The sequence below is a fragment of the Prunus persica genome, chromosome G1 (genome assembly GCF_000346465.2).
Source record: "Prunus persica cultivar Lovell chromosome G1, Prunus_persica_NCBIv2, whole genome shotgun sequence".
NCBI classification, from domain to species: Eukaryota; Viridiplantae; Streptophyta; class Magnoliopsida; order Rosales; family Rosaceae; genus Prunus; species Prunus persica.
In genome coordinates this window covers 27,837,401-27,854,365 of record NC_034009.1, presented here as the reverse complement: position 1 = coordinate 27,854,365, position 16,965 = coordinate 27,837,401, and the positions used below count along the sequence as shown (strand labels likewise).

The following is a 16,965-nucleotide window of genomic DNA, read 5'->3' as shown; positions in this document are numbered from 1 at the left end:
GTTAAACCAAAATGATTCCTATTGTACTAATTAATTAGCATGCATTAGGAGGGCGATTATCTCTTGAAAAATAAACATCGTGCAGACAATCTCTCTGTGTTGTCCAATGTCCATTATAACTCTGACTTTCATTGGATTAATATTTGTTTTATTATATTAAAGTCGTCATTACGACAACTCGTTCTTAAAGCATTGTCATGCATGCTTATCCTCAATTATGAAAGGTTCATTCAAAGAGCTTGGCATGGAAGAGATACCTAATTGTTATTACAACTACTTCTACTTCTATGTGATATATCGTTAATTATATATATATATATATATATATGACAAACGACCCATCGAAGTTTAGGTGCAGTATTGAAATAAGGTATGAGATTTTAATTTCATCAATTTGATACCTAACGTTTCCATAAATCTAATCAATTCACACAATCTGTTAAATTAACCGTCTGATCGGACATTAAATATTGATGTGGCAACTACGGGACCCACCACATATTGCTGACTGCCCAACCAATTAATCCATGTGAAGGCCATTTCTGGAAAGAAAAAACTAGCCCCCAAGGCTTTGAAGTTGTTGCCTCCCTTTAACCCAACATCAATTCAATAGGAAAATTCTCAAAGTGTGCCCTATAACTCCTGTTGCGAAGAAGAAGATCAAGAAGTAGTTGGAATCATGGAATGGATGAAGAGGCGCCGATGTGTTGATGTGGGAAGACTGCTATAATTCGAACGTCTTGGACAAATTCGAATCCTGAAAGGCCATTTTATACTGCACCCAAACCTCAATTGACTAAAATTCTATAACAAGTTGTAGTACATACATAGTTTTATCTTCAGTTTGGTCCACACAATCAAATATTTAAATGGGAGCTAATTATTACTACAGAGTGTCGAATTCAAGGCCAACTAGAGTGTGGCTTGTTAAGAAATAAATTTTATTTATTTATTTATTTCTTAAGATCTTATTCATATCATTTTATCATTTTCTTTAAATATTTCTTAGAGATAATGTTAGTTATAATATGACCTTATGCTATCAAAAAATGCATTTTATTTAAGTTATTTTTTAATTGAAATAAACTATTTTTCCTTTAAAAATGGGTGGCTAATGGGTCGAATGTGTACTTATTATTTACTCACTTTTAAGGTATCATGCTTTATATACCTAGATGATTAGATTTTTAAACTGATGAAATATATCGTCGTTTTTACTTATTTTTTTTGCTGATTGTGTTCGTGTTTAGATTTTTTCATTCATTAACTTAACGAGTCATGTTGAAACATATCGTCGTAATACTTTTTTTTTTTTTGAAAATTGTGTTCATGTTTAGATTTTTTTCATCTATTAACTTAAGAAATCATGTTTGAATTGAGCTACTTTTCATGAGGCACAACACGAATTCGCAAAACACGTGTATTATTTGCTGAAAATTTCTGTGCTCATGCAAAATGTCGTACAACCAGGTCCAAATTGAAGGCGTCCATGCTCATGATTAATTCCTTTGGTTGTCAACTCAAAATGATGAATAAAAGAATCTGGAATAGAAAAGTTTGATCCATGAATTGCGTCCTTAACTATTTGGTTAGGCAGTCATTATTATGGAAGACTGTATTCCATTTTTTGGGACCGAATTATGGAATGGTAATGTATTTGATTAGGTAGTTTGAACAGAAAATTATAAGTGTCAGAAGAAGATTTGCTTAAGCACTATTTAATTCATGTGATTAATTTAATCGAATTCTATTTTTGGCTCTGTATCACATGGAAGCAACGAACTTAGCAAGGTGAGATTATATCACGCTGTCCCCGCAAATATAGTAGTGGAGATAGATATTGAAAAACGTGGATAAGACATCACATTCACATGTCTTTTCACATGCCAAACGTAATTTTTGCAACATAATCAAGGGCGGAACCAGATAGTGGTCTCTAGACCAGTGATGTTTTCTCAGGAAAATAAATAAATTACACCTATATAGTCCAATGTTTTGACCTTAATTATTTATGTTTTTACAGTTTAATGTCAATAAATTTAAACGGACTCAAACTGTAAATGTCATATTTAGTTCTTATTATGCTAGTGGTTAAATTTTTTAATATTTTTATTTTGAATAATATTGAGGTGGGCCCCATCATATGAAAGCCGCCTATGAATCTGAATAGTGAAAAAATAATAAACTCGTTGATCTAACGGATACAATCACATCCATATTAAATTCCAAATGGGCATGTAATCAACTGGCTCGTGATTTAATATGGAGCTAGGTTTTAGTCTCTTTATTTCCATTTGGTTGAATGGGTTTATGTAGGTTACTCCAAAACCTACATAGGGCAGGGCCTTGATAATTTTCTAGATTGGGCTTTATTTGGGATAATTACATACACTTTTTATTGGGCCTCACTGTGGCAGGTAGGCCCATTTTTACGGGTTTTCTGGGCACAGCGCAGAGTCTCTGGCGCTTGGTTGGTTACTTGTTCAAAAAGCGGGTACCAGCATGTGACGACGACACGCATCACAGAGACTCACAAATTACTTGGCTTTTTCTACAACCGTAGAACTTCCTCCGCCTTCTCCTCCTTGATAGTTCTTGATCCACAAACAGGTACTGAGCTGCGTCAATCTATGAGCTACGTTTTCTATTTCTTATTAAATCGTGTCCAATTATATATTTGATGAAATGATGTCTGTGTAATAAAACCCATGTCCATGATGGAATTGTAAATTGGAAATTTGAAAGAGTAGGTTTTCTAAGAGATTTTTTTTGGGTGAAATTGCAGTAATAGGGTTTCAATCTTATAAGTTTGTGAGATTTTGGTGATAATGAGTTCTGGTGGGTATGCCGTAGAAGTCACGGGCTTGTCTCCCAAAGCAACAGAGAAAGATGTCCATGACTTCTTCGCTTTCTCTGGTTCCATCGACCATGTCGAAATCGTCAGGTTTCATTTTACTCAATTCTCTATATAATTATAGTGTGTTTGGTATTTTGTTATGATATGCTTATAATTTGTTTGTTCTGTTTTTTGGGTCAAATCTTTTTGTTCTTGTTGTGGGGAAAAACAGATCCGGTGAATGTGCATGTACTGCCTATGTGACCTTCAAAGATTCGTATTCTCAGGAGACTGCTTGCTTGCTCAGTGTGAGTATTTCTTGGACTCATTGCAACTTTCAATTCTTGCAATCCTATGTTTCATGATCAAATTCAGCATAATCAACATAGGTTCAGTCTTAACCTTAGGCTTCTTAGTTGTTTCCTGTCACGTGTTCTCTTGTTAACATTTGTGTAGAACTTCCGAAATACTGAGGATAATTTATGCTTATATATAGCAAGAGAAAGATAACACCACCGATTCACCTTTTATTTTGTCCGATCGCCACCTTGTGCTCTTGTAGGAATAACTTTGGCAGAAGATAGAAAATTATACTAAAGAATTCAGTTATGGGACTTGGATGCTATCCAAATGTAACCTTAGGTTTTTAGGTACAGGCTGAATTCGCGGACCTTAACTAAATAGGCTATTGCTTTGATGAAAGATGTTCCAGCTTATCACAGTAGCCTGCCCTTGGTTATATCACGTTCTCACCACCTCCTTTTAACTCTAGTTATAACGTTGTATTGATCATTGTGTGGTTTGTTAATGTAGTTCTTATTGGGTTAACCCGTGTACTGCTCAGAGTATCTTACTGATGACAAGATGGATTATTGTTCTTTGGTTTCTTAGGGTCTTCATTCTGTTTGATTTGTGAGCTATTCATGCTTTGTCCTTAATCTGTTGTTGTCTCAGGGTGCCACAATTATTGATCAAGCTGTTTGCATAACCCGCTGGGGGCACTATCAAGATGAATTTGATTTTTGGAACAGGCCCAGGCATGAAGAGGAAACTGATTCATCCGTATGCATACTTTATCTCATTCAATTGTCCACAAAATTTGGTTGCTGATTTGCACATTCGTGCACACACAAAACCATTGTTATGAAAAACATTTTGAGAGTAATCTATCCCCATGTCTTGGCAGCCTCCACAAGGAAGCCAGAATGTTCCTAGTGCTGGAGAAGTAGTGACTATGGCTCAGGAAGTAGTCAAGACCATGTTGTCCAAGGGATTTGTGCTGGGAAAGGATGCATTGGCCAAGGCGAAATCAATGGACGATTCTCACCAAGTTTCGGCGAGTGCAGCAGCTAGGGTGACTGAACTGAGTCAGAGATTTGGCCTCGCTGATAAGATTTGTGCAGGGGTTGGAGCTGTTAAATCCGTGGATGAGAGGTATCATGTATCAGAGATCACCAAATTGGCCATGTCGGAGACGGGAAGAAAAGCAGCAGAAGCTGCAACTGCAGTGGCGAATAGCAGCTACTTTTCTACGGGAGCTCTTTGGGTGTCAGATGCTCTAAGCCGAGCAGCTAAAGTTGCTGCTGATTTGGGCACTCAGAATGTTAGGCAGTGAGGTGTTTGATAGAGTCATAAACTCCTTTGTTTTTGTAAATATAACAGAAAATTGTAGCCAGTTCATAGTTTGATACCCTTTTGTGCTGATAGATAATGGTTTTACTCAGCAGAAAAATAAAATGTAATGGGGTAAAATATGGTTGTTTGAATTTTTGTTCATTTTTTTCTTTCTTATAGAGCTTCTGTTTAAATATTTCAATCCAAAAAAAAAAAAAACCAAAAGAGCTTCTAGAAGATGACATTATTCTAATACTTAATGCTGAATTTGATTAAACATATATCGTTTTCTTGAATAATGAATTGGCTTACGTTAATGACATTTACTTGGCAACATACCAAACTCATGATGAGATTATTATATTGTTTGTCAAACTATTACACATTTGGAATTATGTCCGCGATCTTAATTTGGACTTAACTTCCAATTAAAGCAACCTAGATTCAAACGGTCCAGATTAAAGCACATCCTTGACTTCTACCAGCAGAATCCAACGGTCCAGATTCAAAGTCACCTTTCCGTTGATGCCACGCATGGGCTTACTAGAAATATACACAACTACATGTGTAGGTCCGAATCACCCGGTGGCCCAAAACGTCACTTTTTCTGGGCCTTTTTAAGTTGGTGAGGGCCCACGATGTTGATCAACCGAACGCAGGCGCCGAAGTAGGAACCTTCATGGTGCTGCGATGCAACGTAAATCTACCGCTGAAATGCGATCAGAACCATCGCACACCCGCCCAAATTTTTTGACCGACCTGCAAATCTCACACGCTCTATCCTTCTCAGTTCCAATGCTGGGGTTCGATCTACATGCGATGACCTAGATCCGCACCGTTTTACAGATTGATGAGCGGGAAATTGAGCTTCTGAGTCGCAGCCATTACTGAGTCACTGAAACCGAGTCGCCATGGCGGGGAAGACGGACTCGGGTTCCATCCGGGTGCCGTACAGAAACCTGAGGGAGGCGGAGGTGGAAATGATGGGAACGGACGAGGCTCATCATCGGATCGACCTCAATTCCTCTTCGTCTTCGTCCCCTAGGGTTTTGAATGGCACCGGCGACCTCTCGCCGCCGCCGAGTCAACCCGGACACAAACACAATACTCTTACGACTCTCATTCTCAGCTGTACGGTCGCCGCCGGTGTACAGTTCGGTTGGGCTTTGCAGCTTTCGCTTTTAACTCCGTATATACAGGTTCGATTTTCAATCTGGTTCATGCATACAAATCATTTTTCTGCATTGTGTTGTAATTTACTTTTTAATTTTAGATTTTGAAGAATATCGACCCAAAATATTCATCCCATAGTAATTGCAATTAGCTTCGGGAAAATTCTGTAGGATTGGTAGCGTTTTGGTTATAATCGGGGAATTCGAGCCGCACGGTATAACATTTATAGACGAATTTGCAATTTTTTGTTGTTGCTGTGAAGCCTGTGGATGAACATGAAATATATTCATAATCTACATTTGCACAGTGCAGGAGAAGAAAAATATTCAATTTAATTCACTTTGTAACTCAACTTCATTCAAATTATAAGCTTCATTTTTTGCTAATTAACTTTTAAACATCTATGTAGAAAATGAAAATGAAGGGAATAATGTAGTGTATGCCGAATATGAATGCATCTTTACTGTTAATGTGCATAGTGTTGTTTGGTGTGATAGTTGTTGTTATAACCAGAATTTCTTTAACCATCAGTAATAGTATCATTTATCTTTTCAGTGTGTATTGTTTCTTGCTATTTCATATGGCAATCATGAATTCTTGTGCTAATTTTGGTTTATTTAAAGCTTATGTAACTTCTTTGGGTTAACTATCCTCTGTTTTGACTTATTGTTGCAGACACTTGGAATAGGGCATGCATTTTCTTCATTTATTTGGCTTTGTGGCCCTATAACAGGCCTTGTGGTAAGTGATGGCAGCTAGTTTCCAACAATTTTAACAATTTTGATTGTAACGTATATGCCTTAACACTTATGAATCATGCTGGTCTCTTTTGGTTGGGATGGGACACAACCGTATCTCCTAATGGGGTGATTCAAAATTTACCTACTACTGGTGGATGCATTCATGAATTTATTGGCTATGGGAATATTTTATGAGGTTCAGGGTTGAAGCTAAATGGATTTATTTAAACATTTTCTTTCCTTATGTTGTATCAACTTTTATTTTCTTAAGGTTCAACCTTGTGTTGGTATTTGGAGTGACAAATGCTCTTTAAAATTTGGAAGAAGGCGCCCCTTCATTCTTGCAGGATCTCTCATGATTTCAGTTTCTGTAAGTACCGAATTTTTTGTACTTTACCCTTATGCCTTTAAATTAATTTCATGCCTTTCTTTATTTGCTAAACTAAGTCTTGTAATTTAGGTGGTGTTAATCGGGTTTTCTGCAGACATTGGATACTTATTAGGAGATACAAAGGAGCATTGCAGGTTTGCGTTGCCTTCTGGTGATTCTTTGTTTTTTATATAACAAATATTCATTTACTGTTAGCCAACTCATTTGAGGAAATGCAGCACATTCAAAGGTACCCGGACAAGGGCAGCTTTTGTATTTATTATTGGGTTTTGGTTGCTGGATCTTGCCAACAATACGGTGCAGGTAAGCCTTCTATGACTATTAATGTGTGCATTTTCATCACAATGTAAAAGGAGCACACTGTTGTTTTCTACTGACAAATAAAATCGTACTGTTATTGTAATGGTCTTTATGTCTGAGCATCAAGTGGACCATGTAATTTTTGTAGGGACCAGCTCGTGCTCTTCTGGCTGATCTAGCAGGTGACTCTCTCTCCAATATATGTCTACATGTTTTTGAATTTGAGAATCTAAAGTATGTGATACTTTCTGTGAACACAATATTATGTTTCACGACTATATTCTAGGCCCTGAACAACGTAACACTGCAAATGCTGTGTTTTGCTCATGGATGGCCGTTGGTAACATCCTAGGATTTTCTGCCGGTGCAAGTGGAAGTTGGCACAGGTGAAACTCCTCAAATATGTTTTTTATCTTTTCGTAATTGAATATTTACTTCAATATGATTTTAAAGTCCTCATATATACTTCTGAATACCCTTCCACTAAACCCTGTTTATAACATTTTGCTTTCTGAACCTAATCCAACTTTTAGTTTGCATTCGCTGAAATCTGCTTCTTTTACCAAAATGTAGACTCACAATTAACGATTCAACTTCTACAGGTGGTTTGTTTGTCTGACTATTTGTTTCTTGACAGATGGTTTCCTTTCTTGTTGAGTAGAGCTTGCTGTGAAGCTTGTGGAAATCTTAAAGCAGCATTTCTTATTGCAGTGGTGAGTTATCAGTATGCACAGAAGTGCACATATTTACGAAGCCATCTTCTACAGTTTGAATCATTCTAATTTCTCTTGGGTGCTGAATGATTGACAATTCTGACAGTTGTTTTAAGACATGTTTTTTTCTTGATGGTGCAGCTTAAAATCCTTGAATAGTTATATCTACTTTTGTGACTTCTTTCTTGATTCATTTTATCTTTTTCTGTGACGTCTTTTGTTAGATGGTGTATTTCTTGTACTATGGTCTCAGATTATGATATTGATATTGAATGTCTTGGATAAGTAATAAAAAATTTGGCTGGCTTTGTTGATATGATTTATGTTGAAGTTTGGTGGATATGATATGCTTATACCAAAGTATATGGTTGATTAAAGAAACCATACAACAATTCATAAATTTGCTGAAATTTTCATTTAAACATCTTCTTGGTCATGTAGAGTTGTTCTTTAGTTCATTTTACTTTCAAATGAGAATTCAAATATTGCAGTTTGGAGCTGGGGGAATTGTGTGGTATAAGCTACTTTATACAACTCTAGATAATACGTCTGATATGTGTGCAGCTCTTTCTCACTTTGTGTACGCTTGTTACCATATATTTTGCTGATGAGGTTCCACTCACTACGCATAAGACCAACCGTTTATCGGATGCTGCTCCTTTATTGGAGGATCCCCAACAAAATGGCCTTGATCTTTCAAAATTAAAGCCTGATAAGCAAGTTATAGATAATGCAAATCAAAGCAGAACTGTGAATGACTATGAAAGGGATATACATCTAAAGGAGGCCATCTCAAAAGTTGAAGAAGATAAGAATGGTGGTTTTAATGACGGACCTGGGGCCGTTTTAGTCAATCTATTGACCAGTTTAAGGCATTTACCACCAGCAATGCATTCAGTACTCATTGTTATGGCTCTTACCTGGGTACGTGCCAAGTTATTATGATTCCCTTTCACCTTTTTTAAATTGCATTTCGCCAATTTCCTGTTTGTTCATATTTGATATCATTAGGATTTCTTAGTGTTGGTTGCCATTGTGAGGTTCTATAAAGACTTATCTTCGTTGCAATCATAATCTTACATGCAGTTATCCTGGTTTCCATTCTTTCTTTTTGATACGGATTGGATGGGAAGGGAAGTATATCATGGGGATCCGAAAGGGAACTTGTCCGAAGTACATGCTTATGATCAGGGTGTCAGAGAAGGTGCATTCGGTTTATTATTGAATTCCGTAAGCACTCAAAATTGAGAACCAGTACTTGACTTCCAAAAGTTGTCTTACCTATTTTAAATTTTAGCAAGGATCTATGTCATTAATGAATGTGCTAATTATCTTGCCACTAACCTTTTGATTTAAGCTTCTCTTTTTCTGGGGTGTAGGTTGTTCTTGGCATCAGTTCTTTCCTAATTGAGCCAATGTGCAAGCGGATGGGTTCAAGACTAGTGTGGGCATTGAGCAATTTTATTGTGTTTGCCTGCATGGCAGGCACTGCTATCATAAGTTGGATATCTGTTGGAGGATATTCTAAAGGGATTGAACACGTAATTGGGGGGAATGAAAATATCAGGATTGCTTCCCTGGTTGTTTTTGCTCTTCTTGGCTTCCCTCTTGCTGTGAGTGTTAGTGTTCTTTTAGTAAATGTCGGTTTTCTTGTATTGCTGCCCAAAAAGTATGCAGGCGCTCATTTGGTTGTGTGTTACAGATTACCTACAGCGTTCCCTTTTCGGTTACAGCTGAGTTGACTGCGGACGCAGGTGGTGGCCAAGGTTTGTATGGTTTTTACTTTGGATCTAGCATCTCCTTTCTCTGTGTTACTGAACTTAGGTGATTAAGATTCTCAAGTGTTTTAACTGTTGTGCAGGACTGGCTATTGGAGTGCTTAATCTCGCAATTGTTGTTCCACAGGTAGTTAGGATGTGTTATTCCTGTTTTATCCCTATTTAGTTTAGCACAATTATGTAATGCCGCAACTTATTCTCTGTTTGATTTTTTCTTTCTTTTGAGATCACTCCGGTCAGTTCATAGCTTTTTTTTTTTCTTTTTCTTTCAATTTGATGATGAGTGCTGATTTCATGTGTATTTTGTTGGATTGTTCAGATGATTGTGTCTCTTGGTGCGGGGCCATGGGATGCTTTATTTGGGGGAGGAAATATACCTGCCTTTGTCTTGGCTTCCTTTGCTGCCCTCGCTGGTGGCGTTTTCGCAGTTCGCAGGCTACCAAACCTTTCGAGCAATTCTTTCAAGTCAACTGGTTTTCACTTTGGCTAATGACAAAAGCAGCTCACCTGTTTGGCAATTGACAAGAGGAGCACATCGGATGATGACAACCCCCGGCCCCGTATACGATTCATACCAACCATACAGGAGGATTTGCTCTCTGAGGGATGGCTCTGGCATTTTGCGTACGTTCACTTACCAACAGATTTACCCCTTCCATATTCAAATTCATTCATTTTTTTCCCCACTTCTTGTGGGTATCTGTATTCTGTACCCTATGTATAGTGTATATTGTCAGTTACATGGAAAAGGATATACATGCATATAATGCTAAAGTTTAATGGCCGCTATAAAAAATTGTTCATCCCTGCGTCGTTGTTGTTGTACAAGAACAAGTATCAACATATTTTAGCTTACTGGTTAAGGGGCTCTTAGCCATTTTCAAAATTGTATATAATTTCATGTGCCTGGTTTTTAAATTTTGGGGTATATTATTTAAACCTAGTTCCTCTCATGCACTTAAATTATTATGTTAACGTAATTAATTGTTGATATATTGTCAACACGTTCCGGATTATACAATTGTTGATATATTGTCGCTCTCAGCCTCTCTCACCTTGCAGTGTACATTCTGCTGTTTTTGGACAATTTGGGACATTGCGGGAAGCTCTGTTTAAATACTTTTGTCATGACATTTTTATAAATTCCTTTTATAAACATGGCCTAATGCTGGCTATGGGTTCCATTGGTACCCAATTAGCAGTAATTGTTCCAAAAGAGGTACCATTTGATTTATGATATATACAAGAATTAGAAGGAAATAAATCCGATTATATGATAATTATAATAAAAACTAGATGTTGGTAGGTCGGTATTAGTCAAATCACCCTCACTCTCACCCTTCCATTTCTGTTGAAGATCCTCACGCTAGGGAAAGAAGGGAAAGAAAGACCAATAGAGTGCTAGAGTGCTAGAGTGCAGCCGCACCCGCAAATCGTTGTTCATGCAGTCTCTCATATCTCATATCATACGCTTGCGTCTCAAACCCACTCAGCACAGCAATATGTTTCTCCTTACTATATTTATATGTGGTTTTCAATTTAGTAGCGGTATTAATTAATTAATGTTTAAATAGTAACTAAACCTAGTTAGGCTTTTTTGTGCATGCATGCATAATGCATTCATGCAATGCAATGGCAAATTGAATAAAGATAAATCGCTGTGCGCCATGCCCAAAATCGGTTGGCCTGTCTAAATCATGCTCTTACATCTTTTATACTCTAGCTAGCTAAGTACAGTTCAATTAATTTCTTTTATTTATTTATTTATATAAAAGAAATAGGTGGGATTTATTTGTTTCTTTGTTTCTCTTTTTCCGCACCATCTTTGCCCCCCTCCAATTTAACTCTCAAGTCAGTATCATCAGACTATATCAGTTCTGTGTATCACTTACCAATTCCAGATCATGGGTCCTGCAGAAACGGACGGCTCCGATGAATCACGTGAGGCCCCACCTCACCTCACTCGCTATATCAGAAAGCTAAAGCCTAAACATGTCCACTCCACGACCTACCATCGAGCTGGGATGTAAATAAATAAATTATTTCAATAAAATAAATATAAATATCGATGTTGTTTTTTTTATATAGAAACATAACCGAAGCTTGAGTGGTTGAGGAATCACTATCAACGCATATCTCCTTGCCCAAAAGCAAATCCCTGAAAAACAATAACAAATTCAACAAAATTATAAAAAATAGAAAGAAGAAACCTCTCAATTTTAAACAGTGAAGAAAGATTTTCATAATTGGAGTGAGTGACGTGAAGCAACGCAAGGAAGGGCACATGAACACACCAGAAGCCATGAGCGCATGTGGAGAGGAGAAGATTCAGCTCATTTTTTTATTCAACACTCACCAAGGTTGTTATCTTTTCTTTTCTCTGAATTTAAAAATATATAAAAAAAAGGAAAAACAAAAATGGGCAACAGGTAGATATAGCTAATGAGCCTAAGGAGTGAGAAAGGAACATGGATCCACCCCATTCCATTGGATTTTGGGGCACACGGCACACTCTGCACAACTAAATGCTAATAGAAGGCATGTGATTCAGCTTAAACCCTCCTGTCTTTGCCAAATATTAAAGCTGTGTATATGGTATTAGTGGGACCTCCCCATGTCGTTTCATCACTAATATTCTACAATACCAAACGCTCCTAATCTATATGATATATGTGATTTTTAACCGCCGTTGATGCATTATAAATTCTACATTTACTAACGCTCACGTGTAAACGTTTATATTCATATATATAATATATATGAGTGATTTTCAACCCTTGTTGATGTGATTATAAGTTTCATGTGCGCAACAGTTGCGCATGTGTAGACTATTCTTAGTAAAATCCTATATCAGAATTCAAACATCATGCTGATCCCCTAACAGAAAAAGGCTGCTGGTGATTTCTTCATCCAAAGCTCCACTTGACAACTTCACACACCTCTCCACCATTCTATGAAATTAAATAAACAGCCGCCTCAGATATACCTCCATATTGTCAAGCAATTTGTGTGCGTGTTGAATATTTATGGCCAACGTAACAAGTTTTGGATTAACGGGACCGTATGGTTGGGATACTTTAGTCTTTTCATGGGGTCCCCTGTTTCTTTTTTATTACATTTTTATGCTAGAGCCAGAGAGCTTCATAGTTTCTTGTGTTAACTGGGAAAAAGAATGAAGCTGATCAATAATAGAAATGAACTAATGGTCAAACACATGTACCAAAGCTAGCTAAAACTAGGTAAACCATTCATTCCTGTAGAGGTAGCCCCTACTCTGCTCTCTGCCCTTTTTCTCTTTTTTGCCTTTTCATTTGAGATAATGCATAAAAGAGCAAATGTTGCTGCATTTTTTCCCATATTAACTTTGTCACAGAGGTCCTTTCACCAAATGACGTGATTTGATAATACCTCCTTTAGCCTATTAGGCTTTTAGGCTTCAAGTTGACAAATTATACAATGCAGCAGCCCCCTCACCAAAAATGTCCAGCAAGGTCATGATTTATTTTCTTGTTCATTTCAAGTTTTATCCAATGAGAAAAAAAAGACAAGGGTTGGATGATTTTGGATCTGGTGTTCTGCAAAATCATAAATACCTATCTGTTACAGTGATTATAATATATTGATTGAATTGAAGGGGTGTGTATATATACACTGTGGAGGGATGATGACATGTGCCCTTTGGGAATTGAGGTTGGTGTGACAGAAGAACAGAGGAGAGAGGAGCAGTGGGATATATAGATAGAGATGGAGAGATGGACACAAACATATATGCATATGCATGGGTGGGTGTACAGGGACAAAAAAAAGACCAGCTCTAGTAGGGTTAATGACAACAGCCTTTGCTTGGGCTTTTCAAACCCATTAGTTTTCTTTCTCTTTCTCTTTCTCTTTCTCATTCACATAATCTTGCATTGCAAATTGCAATGCTGCAATGCCACTGTAAGAGGCATGAGGCATGAGGAGGAGGGTTGGGCACTTGGGCAGAGAAGTAAGTAACTGATGGAAAGAAAAAAAGAAAGGATAAATGGATGATGGGAAAGAGCTTCGTCCTAATCCACGATGCCTGTTGGTGGGTTAGGTAGCAAACCCTGCCCCCCCTCATTGGACCCATCCCCTAGATTCCTGCCCCCTCTCTCACTTTCTGGACTTAAAGATACAGCCAGCCAACTCATTTCTTATTTTTCTCTTGCAAGTAACCTCTTTTTTCTTCACATGAATTAATCAGTCACTCATATATTCTTTGTTCATTTTTCTAATACAATACAACCCAGAAGTCTTTCACTTTTTTATAGGACACTCCCAGTGTTCCCAACCAAACCCATCTGAATAATCTGATGATTTTGTGATATTTTTACAATGATTTCATAAGGGCCATTTCTTTTGTGTCCAAAAAGAGGGACATTTCTTTTTTGATCTCCAAGTCACCCACTTCACATTGAAAGAAGCATAAACATGAACCACCTGTGCTTTTTTACTTTACTTCACAATGGAATCAATCAAGCTAGTTGAAAAAGCACCCCTTTGCATTTCTAAAATTAATCTTTAAAGACAACTGTCTTCTTTAAGAAAATAATCGCTATCTTTTGTCACATCCCTCATTTAAATTCTTCTATTCAAATTGACCTAAGTAAAAGTGTGACATATTGTACACTCACTTACAAGAGAAAGACCAAAAAGTCTTTACTATTGCTTTTTATAAAGTAAAAATAAAAAAATAAAAAAAATCCTAGCTATGAGAATGCTCATATAAAAAGAGAGAAATCCCATCCTACAAAGAGAAGTATATCAGAATCATACACTCTCTCCCCTCCCACAGCGCTCAAAAGATACTGTGTGTATGTGTGTGTGTATATATATATATATATATATATAGAGAGAGAGAGAGAGAGAGAGAGAGAGAGAGAGAGAGAGAGAGGGAGAGAGAGAAATACATAAATTCCTACAAGCTGCTGATAAGGTATATAAGCCATCCATTGCAACAATCTGTGCATCCCCTTCCATTTGAAGAAATTCATATTCCTTTTTGATCTTCAGCAAAAGATTTCCTCTGTCATAAATTAAGTCTTCTTTTGCTTCACCAACAGATAGATTCTGTGCCACTTTGAGCCATCTGCTATCTTCTTGTCACTCTTTTAATATGAAAGCCAGATCATCATCACAACAGTTCTTAAGATTGGTGGCAGGAGCTTAACTAAGTCATGACGGGCAATGGGATGGCCTTCTTCTCAGCAAATTTCATGCTTCAAACCCCTCACGATCATGACGATCATCAACCTCCCACTTCTCTCAATCCAATGTTGCCTTCCTGCACACCTCAAGATTTTCATGGTACTCTCTCTCTCTCTCTCTCTCTGGGGCAGAAAAACAAATCTTTATCCTTAATGGCTTTTATCAATTTGTGGTGTTTTATGCAGGTGTGGCATCATTTCTAGGAAAGCGATCAGTGTCATTTTCAGGGATTGAATTGGGTGAAGAAGCTCATGGGGAAGATGATTTATCAGATGACGGGTCACAGGCAGGAGAGAAGAAGAGGAGGCTTAACATGGAACAAGTGAAAACACTTGAGAAGAACTTTGAGTTGGGGAATAAGCTTGAGCCTGAGAGAAAAATGCAGTTGGCCAGGGCTCTTGGCTTGCAGCCAAGACAGATTGCTATATGGTTCCAGAACAGGAGGGCAAGGTGGAAGACAAAGCAATTGGAGAAAGACTATGATGTCCTTAAGAGACAGTTTGAAGCAATCAAAGCAGATAATGATGCCCTCCAAGCTCAGAACCAAAAACTTCAGGCAGAGGTTAGTTCGATTAAATAATGATTTATTTTAAAAGCACTTATTTAACCAAATTCTGCATATATTTTTTTTAATCTTAAGAGTTTGTAGAAATGCTTCAAAGTTTGCATGGTATGGTGCCTGATTCTGTGGAATATAATTTGGAAATTAATCATGATCTCCTTTTCATTACAAAGGTTTTTGCTTTTTTGACTTTTAATTCTTGTATCATGATTTCCAGAACCTTTATATCTTTTGATTGGGGTCCCCTGAACCAATAATCTCTGATTACAAAAAAAGTTGCTTTTCCAACAAAGATGCAACTTTTTTGATGCCCTGATTAATTGATCATAATTTGGGTAAAAGGGTAATCATGACTCTCTTAAAGTACAGATCTTTTTTTACACATCTGAGCTAGCTCTCTCATTCATATCTGTATCTGTCTGTCAAATATTTTTATGTAATAAACAAAATTTAACTACCTATGGCTATGTATGCTTCAACTTGACTGGTCAATTTGATGGCTGCAGATATTGGCATTGAAAAGTAGAGAACCAGCGGAATCTATCAACCTCAACAAAGAGACAGAGGGCTCTTGCAGCAACAGAAGTGAAAACAACTCAGATATCAAGTTGGACATTTCAAGAACGCCAGCTATCGACAGCCCTCAATCTACTCATCCAAATCCAACCAGCAGAACCCTCTTTTCATCCTCTCTAATAAGGCCGCCTTCTGGAGTGGCACAGCTCTTTCAAAACACATCAAGGCCTGAAGTAATCCAATGCCAGAAGATTGATCAGATGGTCAAAGAAGAAAGCTTGACCAACATGTTCTGTGGCATTGATGATCAGTCTGCAGGGTTTTGGCCATGGTTAGAAACACATCAATTCAATTGAGCCGAACCCACCAAAGTGTTAAATTGAGCCAAACTAAGATTACCATGTTTCTATATTGAGTTTTTAATTAAAATATTCCATGTTTTGGTACTTAGATTAAATATCAAGTTCAATTTTCAAGTGGGGGCTGGAAATCTTTATGGAGGAATTAATAAAGGGGTATGTTATATGTGTCTTTGAACTAGATACCATGTTTTCTAGAGGTGATGGGGAGAAATGTTTGCCTTACCAGATTGGTTAAACTTAACGGGATAAAAAAATCCAAGAGAAATTGAATTACATTTGGCAGCTAGTGACTGAATGTTACAGCTCCTAGCATTAGCATGGGCCATGAAATAAAAAAGGGATTCTCTCCTTCAGTTGTCTGTTTTTTTTCTTACTTTGGCATCATGCCTTTGTACCGTCTCAAAGAAAAATGCTTGCAAGTGCCTTGAAGAAAAGTTCTTGTGATGATTTTTTTATCTTTTACTTTTTAATTTTGTTGTTGCTGATTTCATCAAATGCAGTACCAAATGGTGAACAAAATCTACTTGAAATTAAAAAAAAGAATATAAAATTGAAGGGGAGAGAGACAGAGAGAGTATCCAACACACATTCCAAGAGGAAATGAAGACAAGGAGATAGAAGAGTGGAGAAAACAGTCTGGAAAAAAGGTCCTTCTCGTGAAGGGGACGTTGGCAAGTTTTCATTTCATGTAATGACAAAGGAGGGAAATGGACAAAACTCCAAGTATACGCCTTCTCTGCACCACCACCAT

General features: G+C 37.3%; 3 protein-coding genes across 5 annotated transcripts; all 3 read left to right on the top strand.

Moving 5' to 3' along the window:
* LOC18788554 (binding partner of ACD11 1) lies at nucleotides 2,479-4,612 on the top strand. Its single transcript, XM_007225989.2, has 5 exons — nucleotides 2,479-2,610; nucleotides 2,786-2,944; nucleotides 3,069-3,144; nucleotides 3,791-3,898; nucleotides 4,023-4,612. Exons 2-5 carry the CDS (start codon nucleotides 2,829-2,831, stop codon nucleotides 4,449-4,451), a joined length of 729 nt encoding a protein of 242 aa, XP_007226051.1. The 5' UTR covers nucleotides 2,479-2,610; nucleotides 2,786-2,828; the 3' UTR covers nucleotides 4,452-4,612.
* Nucleotides 5,107-10,463, top strand: LOC18792140 (sucrose transport protein SUC3). 2 transcript variants are annotated; one of them, XM_007221973.2, is made up of 14 exons: nucleotides 5,107-5,649; nucleotides 6,299-6,364; nucleotides 6,635-6,733; nucleotides 6,824-6,888; nucleotides 6,973-7,057; nucleotides 7,203-7,236; nucleotides 7,341-7,440; nucleotides 7,692-7,767; nucleotides 8,332-8,691; nucleotides 8,854-8,997; nucleotides 9,147-9,380; nucleotides 9,470-9,533; nucleotides 9,629-9,672; nucleotides 9,865-10,463. In XM_007221973.2, the coding sequence occupies exons 1-14, from the start codon at nucleotides 5,362-5,364 to the stop codon at nucleotides 10,033-10,035; spliced, it is 1,830 nt and encodes a 609-aa protein (XP_007222035.1). In that variant the 5' UTR covers nucleotides 5,107-5,361; the 3' UTR covers nucleotides 10,036-10,463. The 2 variants fall into 2 exon arrangements, with proteins under 2 accessions (XP_007222035.1, XP_020410295.1); XM_020554706.1 differs by having other exon boundaries at nucleotides 5,146-5,649; nucleotides 6,849-6,888; nucleotides 9,865-10,035.
* LOC18792206 (homeobox-leucine zipper protein ATHB-13) lies at nucleotides 14,120-16,587 on the top strand. 2 transcript variants are annotated; one of them, XM_007225708.2, is made up of 4 exons: nucleotides 14,120-14,502; nucleotides 14,630-14,873; nucleotides 14,960-15,336; nucleotides 15,843-16,587. In XM_007225708.2, the coding sequence occupies exons 2-4, from the start codon at nucleotides 14,744-14,746 to the stop codon at nucleotides 16,206-16,208; spliced, it is 873 nt and encodes a 290-aa protein (XP_007225770.1). In that variant the 5' UTR covers nucleotides 14,120-14,502; nucleotides 14,630-14,743; the 3' UTR covers nucleotides 16,209-16,587. The 2 variants fall into 2 exon arrangements, with proteins under 2 accessions (XP_007225770.1, XP_020410893.1); XM_020555304.1 differs by having other exon boundaries at nucleotides 14,120-14,873.